This window comes from Arachis duranensis, chromosome 3, assembly GCF_000817695.3.
Source record: "Arachis duranensis cultivar V14167 chromosome 3, aradu.V14167.gnm2.J7QH, whole genome shotgun sequence".
NCBI lineage: Eukaryota > Viridiplantae > Streptophyta > Magnoliopsida > Fabales > Fabaceae > Arachis > Arachis duranensis.
Window position 1 is genome coordinate 101,557,221 of NC_029774.3, and position 9,494 is coordinate 101,566,714.

The 9,494-nt window shown below is 40.4% G+C and overlaps 1 protein-coding gene across 1 annotated transcript; it reads left to right on the top strand.

Annotated features, from left to right (window-relative positions):
- The first annotated feature begins 202 nt into the window (after window positions 1-202).
- LOC107479918 (probable E3 ubiquitin-protein ligase RHB1A) lies at window positions 203-2,774 on the top strand. The gene is made up of 5 exons (XM_016100022.3): window positions 203-383; window positions 968-1,092; window positions 1,871-2,300; window positions 2,411-2,520; window positions 2,608-2,774. Exons 2-5 carry the CDS (start codon window positions 1,024-1,026, stop codon window positions 2,635-2,637), a joined length of 639 nt encoding a protein of 212 aa, XP_015955508.1. The 5' UTR covers window positions 203-383; window positions 968-1,023; the 3' UTR covers window positions 2,638-2,774.
- Window positions 2,775-9,494: the final 6,720 nt, after the last annotated feature.

A 9,494-nucleotide genomic window follows, 5' to 3' on the forward strand; every position in this document is an offset into this window, starting at 1 on the left:
CTATTAAATATCAGAGAATCTAGATCCTGTGTGGAAGGGGTGGCGGAGTTAGGTGTAAGCCGTTGATCAGCATTAGAAAGCGGGCCCCAGAGAAAGTAAAGGGTTGAGATGTGGCCTTGAAGAATGAAGAAGTAAAGGACGGGGTCAAAGAAGTAATTTAAGATGAGAGGAATTTTCAAATTTCCGTGCAAGTGTTTCTCGTACACGTAAACCCCCGCACTGTGCAACTCGCACACCACATCATCGTGTCAAATAATCAGCTACAGCAACTACTCCGCAGTTTCTTCTTCTTCTCCTTCTCCTCCTTCATCTTTTAGCTGAACAATAATCTTCGATTTTTCCATTCTCACGCGCCCACCCTCGCCGTAATTCTCAATCGTTAGGTACGAAGCCTCCATCGCCAATCCTGTCTGCTGATTTCATATCTTCACTCCCTCGCATATTCATCTTCTTTGCTTTTCATTACAGCTCCACTCAACTCATCGATTACTGCCTCTTCATCTAATTCATCAGCTTTTCTTTCTTCTTGTTTTTTTTTATGATTATTGTTTTAAATATAATTTTCTGAAATCTCCTATGAGCTTTATATATGCTACGCTTTTCTTTTGTTTCAATCGAAATCACAGCGTAATCTGATTGTTGTTGAATCTCTTGTCTCTTTACTGCACCTTGCCCTATTGCTTCTGTTTGTTTCTTTTTTCGTTGTCTTTACCCCTCCGAGTTGGTGATAGGTTTTGATGAATTGGATTCTGTTCTGGAAAGTAGGGTATTATTACTCTCTTTCGGTGGCGGTGGAGTAGCTTCCACGCACTATTGTAAATTTCCGATAAAACATATAACTTTTTTCCTTTGCTTTTTCAATCAATTTGCGATGTGTTTAGCTTAATTATAATCCTGCTCTTGTACTTGCTTAATTATTAATCAGTCTGAGGTAACTGTGAATATATGTGTGAATATGTTGATAAAGGTGAAATAATGCAATCAGTGGCAATAGTGATATTTTGGTGCTGGAGATAAGGGGCGATGGGCGGTTGTTGCTGTTGTTGTTCTCCCAAAGTGACCGAATTGAGCGCTCCAACTGCATACTACTATGTCAGTATCCTATTTCATTACTTGAATTTCATACTCTTTATCTTCTGCTAGCTCTTGTCTGACTTGATTGCTTACTCTCTAACAACCCCGAAGGAGAAATTTTATGACTATTCAGTTCATGTAATATACATGACTTTTTGAGTTGTTTACAAATTAGAACCGAGTTTGCTACCTGCTAATGGGGGATTTTGGAGTGTTTCCAGTGAACTCTGTCCATTTGGAGGAAGGCAAACGATTTGTCCTACAAAGTATTCAGTCTATGGTTCACCATGATCAAAAGTCAAACATTAAACTACCTAGAAGTAATTGGTGGCTGTGGAAGTGGACTGTGATCTGAGACAGATACCTGCAATACCAAGTTTTCAAATGCCAGATTTGCAACTTACCATAGGGGGTTTGGCCAACCACCTCCCGAGCTCACCTGAGCAATTCTTAAGACTCAAAAAACCATCAAATTGGTTCACTGCTGATCATCAAATCTCGTCAGTTGTCTTCTTGAGAGACTAATTTGATGTTACTTTGAGACCAGTTTAATGGCATAACTTGACAATAAAGGCTAGTTTGATGTATTCATAAATGAAGGGCCAGCCTTAGGACAGATACTTTCAGAGTACCGACCTAGCCATTTACTAACATGTAACATGGACCTTTAATTATTTCGATGGGATTTTAACGTCTGCTTCTTGTATTAGCTTATCATCTCTTTCTGCTAATTATTTTCTATTGGCCTCATCCAGTGTGTTATAATGTTGCTTCATTTGTTACATTCTATCTGCAGTACCCAAGAGCATCAGAGGAGCATGTTCCACTTTCATCTCACCCGGGTGCTGCGTCTGCTTTCTCTGGGCGACTCTTAGTTGATACTAATCTAGATACTTCAAGCCCCGATACTTACAGACCACCTCCTGCTCCTATTCCCTTCAATGTCACCTTAGGTACCACTCACACACCACCTGTGGCTCAAGAAATTGTTGGAGACAAGAGTAATGCTTCCTTACAATCTACGAATTCTAATTCAATTCAAGAACCAGTTGCTGGAGATAATCATGGGACCTCAACTAAATTGGAAGAGCTGAAAGAATCAGAAGGCAGAGCTCAGACTGATTTTGAACTTGAGTCAACTAAGGATTCTGAGATTGAACTTCCAAAGTTGAGAAAACCTATAAATTTAGCTGAAGAGGAGGATTCGTGCCCAATTTGTTTAGAAGGTAATATTATTATGCTTCTTTAGCTGGCGATACAATTAAGTCATTTATCATGTTGCGACATTTATTCTTGGTTGGTAACGAGTTGTTGATGTATGTACATCTTTTTGTAGAGTATGATACAGAAAATCCAAAACTCACCACCAAATGTGACCATCATTTTCACCTTGCATGCATCCTGGAGTGGATGGAAAGAAGTGAAACTTGCCCTGTGTGTGATCAGGTTTGTCCTAATTAATTACTTTACGTTTCCCTTATCATTATGAAGTTTTCCTATGGATATGACACTTACCGAAAATTTGTAATGCAGGAAATGGTTTTCAACCCTCCCATCGAATAATAGATGTCAACTTAGGGGGTTCAAACATAGTATGTGATACAGTTTGAGGAGGTTTCAACGTCATTGGTTGCTATCTTGCCAACCGAATTATATGGGTGTATTTTGATTGTTTTGTTCTTCTGAATTACCTGAGGTTTTCTCCCGGAAATTAAAGGAAAGTAGGATGTTATTGTTTAATAGTTCTCAATTAGAAAGTTTAAAATAGTGTTGAGTCCTAACTCCTAAGTGCAATATATTGCATACATTATGTTAGGAGACATGTTAATTACAAAACAACGATGCGTTCAATATGATTTCCCGTGCTTCTTTTATCGTATATTATTTTGGGTGTTAATATTTTTGTCAAAGAATGATAAATGCTTTCACTGTAATCGTCTTGCTTCTCTTAACATTGATTCAGAACTAATTAAGATGACTTGTTTATATAATTTGAATAGGAGGGTTGAATTGCCACCGCTGGCATCATCCCTCCTTCCCCAAAAATATTCATTCAATTAACTAAAATGAAAAAATATTCATTAGAAGAAAAGAACAAGTTATAATCATTTCGTAAAAGGTAAATGCTGAATTGAATGTTTTTTTATAAAGATAATTTTAACGCATTTTATATGATTGTTCACGGTATCTTAAACTGAGATTGCATTTTGCATCTGAGCCGCCTTCACTCCATCAAATGCAAATAAAAAAAAGTTGCACTAGCACTATAGATATGGATGTTGGCATGTTGCAAACACCACTACCATGGTCACCACAATCACCAATAACCCTCTCCACTAGTCCACTACGCTAACCACATAATCAACACTCTTCTCTTGCGAAGGAAACAGAGACTTTGGGTTGCAATAAGTCGTATCATTGAACTACAAACCTGAAATCGCCAGTGTGATCATACCTCTCGAATTTCTTCCCCCCTTTTGTTGGGACCTTGAAGAGGAACTGGACCGCGCTAGGGAAGTGGTTCGCGTCGAACAGGGTGATATCCGCGTCGTTGATTTCAATGGGCTGGCAAAGGGGGAGGGGTACAAGGAAGCGTTCTGGGACTCCAAAGATTTGTTGGAGGAAGGAGGCGATGGTTACGGAGCAAAAGACAATGTCGCAGCTGTAACTCAGGCCCCAGTGTTGCCTCCTCTGTCGTCCCCTCTATTCCTTGTACGGCGGCGGCGGCGGCGGCGGCGACTCCTCTCTGTGGCCGCTGCCTCCTCCTTCCTCTACTCTTTTCCCTCAGTTTTGATTGTGAAATATGTTTATGACATTGCTGTTCTTGGTATTATTGTTGTTGGTGGTGAATTGCCAGGTGAGAGGTTGGGTGAGAGGCCGAGGATGGGAATAGTGAAAGTGAGCGTCCAGTTAAACCAACTTTAAATTCGACTCACAAAAATTAAGTTTGATTTATTAACAATCAAAATTATTTTGTAAGTTTAAACTCAATTCAACAAAATTTTACGAGTTAGTTTGAGTTCACAAATTGCTTCAAATAATAGAAATATAATTTATAATTTTATATCAATAAATTATAATTTATATAAATTAAAAATATTAAATAAGTTAATTTTATATATTATTTATCTATCAATTGTAAATTTTTTATTTATGTCTTACATTAATATTGATACGTAACGTATATCTTGACGTTAAACAGAATCAAATAATAACAACCCATTAAATTCGGATGAGCTGTTAAAAGCTCGAAATCGCAGCTAACGAGTCAAACGCAATCATTATGGATAACTTTGGCAAAAACGGAGGATCCCAAAACAAGCTTCAACCGAACAACCTAAAACATCTATATAAACATACAAGCAACATTGGAGCAAAACAGGTCACGTAACTCTTTCTGATTTTATTATCATCATTTCTTCTAAGTCATATTCTTACTTGAGCGTCGGAGTGCTTTTTGCAAGTGCTCCCGCCGCGGTGTTCCAACTCAGCCGACGTATAACTCTTTCGCCCAAACGCAGTCATAAGCAGAAGAACTTATCATACCTCGGCCTCATACGCACGGAACATTTGGCGCCCATCGTGGGGCCAAAATTCATTTAACCCCACTCTTTTCTTTACCTAGCTCTTTACTCTTTTTGTTGCAGGACCTCCGATCTTCAAATATGACCGATAATGGGGTCCATCAGCCCACACAAGCAAAGCTTCTAGCTCAGATTGCTGAACTCCGGGCAGAAGTTCGAAGAATAGCCGAGCTGTCCGCCCATAACAATGCTGGAAAGCACGAGGAAGAAAACTCCAAAAGCTTGGCTCAAGGCAACGTGGATCCTCTAAGCATCACCCTGCCAAAGAAAAAGCTGACGTTAGACAACCCCTTCTCATAAGAGATTACCAATTTCCAGATGCCAAAGAACTTTGTGCTGCCCACCTTCTTGAAGTCGTACAAGGGGTTTGGCGACCCCCGCCCCCACATCAAAAAATTCCAGTCCATGATGTTTTTTAATGGCGCTAATAATGAACCTATACTTTGCCGAGCTTTTCTCACTTATCTTAATGGTGCTGCTTTACTTTGGTTCTCAAAATTGTCTGCAGGTACAATTTCCTCCTTTGAAGAGTTAGCAAGGTCTTTCATTGATTACTTCGCCGCATTAAGAATATACGTACACGGATCATACTTTTTCGGCCCAATCGGACAAGGACAACATGAAAGTCTAAAAGACTATATGACTTGGTTTGCCGAGGCCACTATGGAGATTCCGGACTTAGACCCTGCAGTTCACTTGCATGAACTCAAGACAGGACTCTGACCTGGCAAGTTCCGAGAAACAATTGCAATAACCAAACCAAAGTCGCTTGAGGAGTTCCGAGAAAGGGCCGCCGGCCAAATGGAGATCGAAGAACTTCGCGAGGCCCAAAAGGCGGACAAACAACCAACCAAAAGAGAGGAGGAGAAAACTTTCAAATTGTCAACCAATAAAGAACAAAAGAAACCTTTCAAGCTCACGCAAAGTTCAACACTTACAACAGATTTAACACCAAGAGGGAAAACATAATCAAAGAAATCCTTAATGCCAAGATAGTGAAACCTCTTGCCCGAGCAGGAAGCTATCAAGACCAGCGATTCATAGACAGGAGTAAGCACTGTGCTTTCCACCAGAAATACGGACATACAACGGACGAATGCGTAATAGCCAAAGACTTGCTAGAAAGGTTAGCTCGGCAAGGACTGCTGGACAAGTATATTGAGAGCCGAAGAAACATAGAAACCAAACAAGACCAAGACGAACGCCCAACAGAAAAGGACAAAGGGAAGTGGACAACCCCAAACCCACCAAAAGGAATCATAAGCTGCATGTGAGGATATGCGGGAGGAGGAGAATCAAGCTCGGCCCGAAAGCAAAGCTGCCGAGCAATGCTAGCAATCGAAGGAACAATACCTCCAAGAAAACATAACACAGAGGAGCCAGAGATAATCTTCAATCAATCCGGCCTAGCTTCACAAAGTCCAAACCTCGACGACCCAGTAGTAATTTCCATCCAGACAGTGAAATTACTAGTAAGAAAGGTCCTTTTGGATCCAGGTAGTAGTGCTGACGTACTATTCTATTCAACTTTTCTAAAATGCAACTATCTAAAAAAGCCATGCAACCCTCATCTGGAGAACTGGTTGGGTTCTCTGGAGAAAGGGTCCCGATAAAAGGACATATATGGCTAAAGACAACAATGGGCAATACCCCCATTAGCAAAAACTATTGATGTACAATATCTCATAGTCGACTACCCCAGCCCTTATAATATTATTCTTGGGAGACCCGCTCTGAACAACTTCAGAGCGGTACTATCTACTTTACACTTGTGTGTCAAGTTTCAGGTTCAAAATAACAAAATAGCAACAGTACACTCAGATCGCCAACAAGCTCGGCAGTGTTATAACACCAGCATAAAGAAAGCCAACACAACACGAAATACTAAACAAGAAGTAAAAGCCATCCAAACTGCGTCCGAAGTACTATCTCTTGCGGAGCTCGACCCCAGGGAAGACTTTCAGGAAAGACCCCAATCAACAGACGACCTCCAAAAAATCCCTCTGACAACAAGACTGAACAGTTTACCTATATCAGACGAGCTCAAGAAGGAGAGGAAATATTGAAGCTAATTAAGGTGCTCCAGGATAACACCGACCTGTTCGTTTGTACACCAACAGACATGCCAGGAATAGACCCAAGTGTAATCTGCCATAAGCTCGCCATCGACAAAACAATCAGACCTATTGCCCAAAAGAAAAGAAATGTTGGAACAGAAAAAATGAAAGCAACCCTCGAAGAAACAAAGAAGCTCCTCAATGCCAACTTCATCAAAGAAATCCGCTTCACCACATGACTCTCGAATGTGGTAATGGTAAGAAAAAACTAAGATAAATGGCGCATGTGCGTCGAGTTTACAAATCTCAATAAGGCTTGTCCAAAAGATGCTTATCATTTGCCTTGTATCGATAAACTGGTAGACAATGCTTCGGGGTTTAAAAGCTTAAGCTTCATGGATGCATATTCTAGTTATAACCATATCCTCAGACATCCAGAAGACCAAAGCAAAATAACTTTTATAACAGAACATGGAAAATTTTTGTTATAAAGTAATGCCATTTGGCCTAAAGAATGCAGGAGCAACATATCAACGGTTGATGGATAAAGTCTTCCACCAACAAATAGGTCGGAACATGGAGATCTACATGGACGATATGGTAACAAAAACCTCAACACAAGGCTCACACTGTGACGATCTACAAGAGATCTTCAAACAAATCCGAGCATATAACATCAGGCTCAATCCATAAAAGTGCACATTTGGAGTCCAAGGAGGGAAATTCCTCGGATTCATGTTGGCCTCACGAGGAATTGAAGCAAACCCAGAAAAATGTGAAGCTATCCTCAAAATGAACAACCCAAAAATGGCAAAGGAAGTACAACAACTAGCAGGAAGGGTAGCCGCACTGTCACGATTCCTACCTACAGCGGCAAACAAATCATACCACTTCTTCCAGACAATTTCCAAAAGCAAAAAATTCAAATGGAAGGAAGATTGCGACGGTCCTTCACCGAGCTTAAGCAAATATTGTCATCTCCACCAATCCTCCAGAAGCCAGAACTCGGTAAATCGTTATTTTTATACTTGTCAATTTCTAACTATGCCATAAGTTTGGTGCTGGTCTCTGAAATAGAAAAAACACAAAGACCGATGTACTTTGTCAATAGAATACTACAACCAGCAGAAACCAGATACCCGAAGATAGAGCAACTCGCACTAGCACTAGTCTCCACAACAAGAAGGCTGAGACAATACTTCCAAAGCCACACAATTGTGGTAAGAACAGGCCAATCACTGAGACAAATCCTGAAAAATCCAGAGTTAGCTGGACGTCTGATAAAATGGTCCATTGAGCTTTCTGAATTTGACATACAATATTAGCCAAGAAAAACTCCGAAATTGCGAATACTAGCCGATTTCGTCTCTAAGATGACAACTGAAGACAACCAAATAGAGCAAAGCTGGAAACTATATGTAGATAGCGCATCAAACAGAGAAGGAAGTGGAGCAGGGGTAACACTAAAATAAGGAGAAAAGGTTATAGCCGAACAGTCGCTACAATTTTCCTTTGCAGGAAGCAACAACCAGGGAGAATACGAAGCTCTGCTGGCCGGACTAAAGCTCACCCAAAAAACTTGCAAATACCTCAGCTCACAGTATATTGTGATTCACTCCTAGTTGTACAACAAATCAAAGGTGATTTCCAGGTAAAAAATCTTTTGTTAGAGAAATATTAGCTCATAACAAAGGATCTCATTTCAAAATTTCATCAGTTCGAAATCACACACATAAACAGAGAACAAAACACAAGGGTCGACGTGTTATCTAAACTAGCTACAACAAGGCCAACACTTCACACACCAGCACTCTCACAACTAACACTTGAAAAGCTGATCTTTGAGCTAAATTTTGTACTGAGTATTACACAGGTAAGAGACTGGAGGACACCCTTCTTTGAGTATGCCAACGTAGGAATTATCCCGAGAGAGGAACGAAATCCACAACTCTTTCGAAGGAGAGCGAGCTTCTATACAATAGTCGGCAACAACCTATACAGGCAAGGATTCTCGCAACCACTCCTCAGATGCATCAGCAAAGATGACGCCAAAATAGTGATGGCAGAAACACACGAAGGAGTGTGTGGACACCACATCGGAGGCCGCGCATTAGCTACCAAGATACTAAAAACAGGGTATTATTAGCCAACGATGAAAAGAGATTGCATGGCCAAGGTCAAGACATGTGACAATTGCCAAAAACACGCCACTATCTCAACAACACCAGTCGAGAAGTTGCACATCCTTGAGGTAAGCTGGCCTTTTGACAGATGGGGACTGGATATTCTCGGACCCTTCCCGAAAGTTTCACGGCAGGTAAAATTTCTTTTGGTGTCAATAGACTACTTTTCAAAATGGATAGAAGCACAACCCCTTGCATGAATAACAACCGAAAAGGTGATGAGCGGATAGTTTATACGCCTTTTGGCATTGTTTTTAGTATGTTTTTAGTATGTTTTAGTTAGTTTTTAGTATATTTTTATTAGTTTTTAGTTAAAATTCACTTTTCTGGACTTTACTATGAGTTTGTGTGTTTTTCTGTGATTTCAGGTATTTTCTGGCTGAATTTGAGGGACCTGAGCAAAAATCTGATTCAGAGACAAAAAGGACTGCAGATGCTGTTGGATTCTGACCTCCCTATACTCGAAGTGGATTTTCTGGAGCTACAGAAGTCCAATTGGCTCGCTCTCAATGGCGTTGGAAAGTAGACATCCTGGGCTTTCCAGAAATGTATAATAGTCCATACTTTTCCCGAGATTTGATGGCCCAAACCGGCGT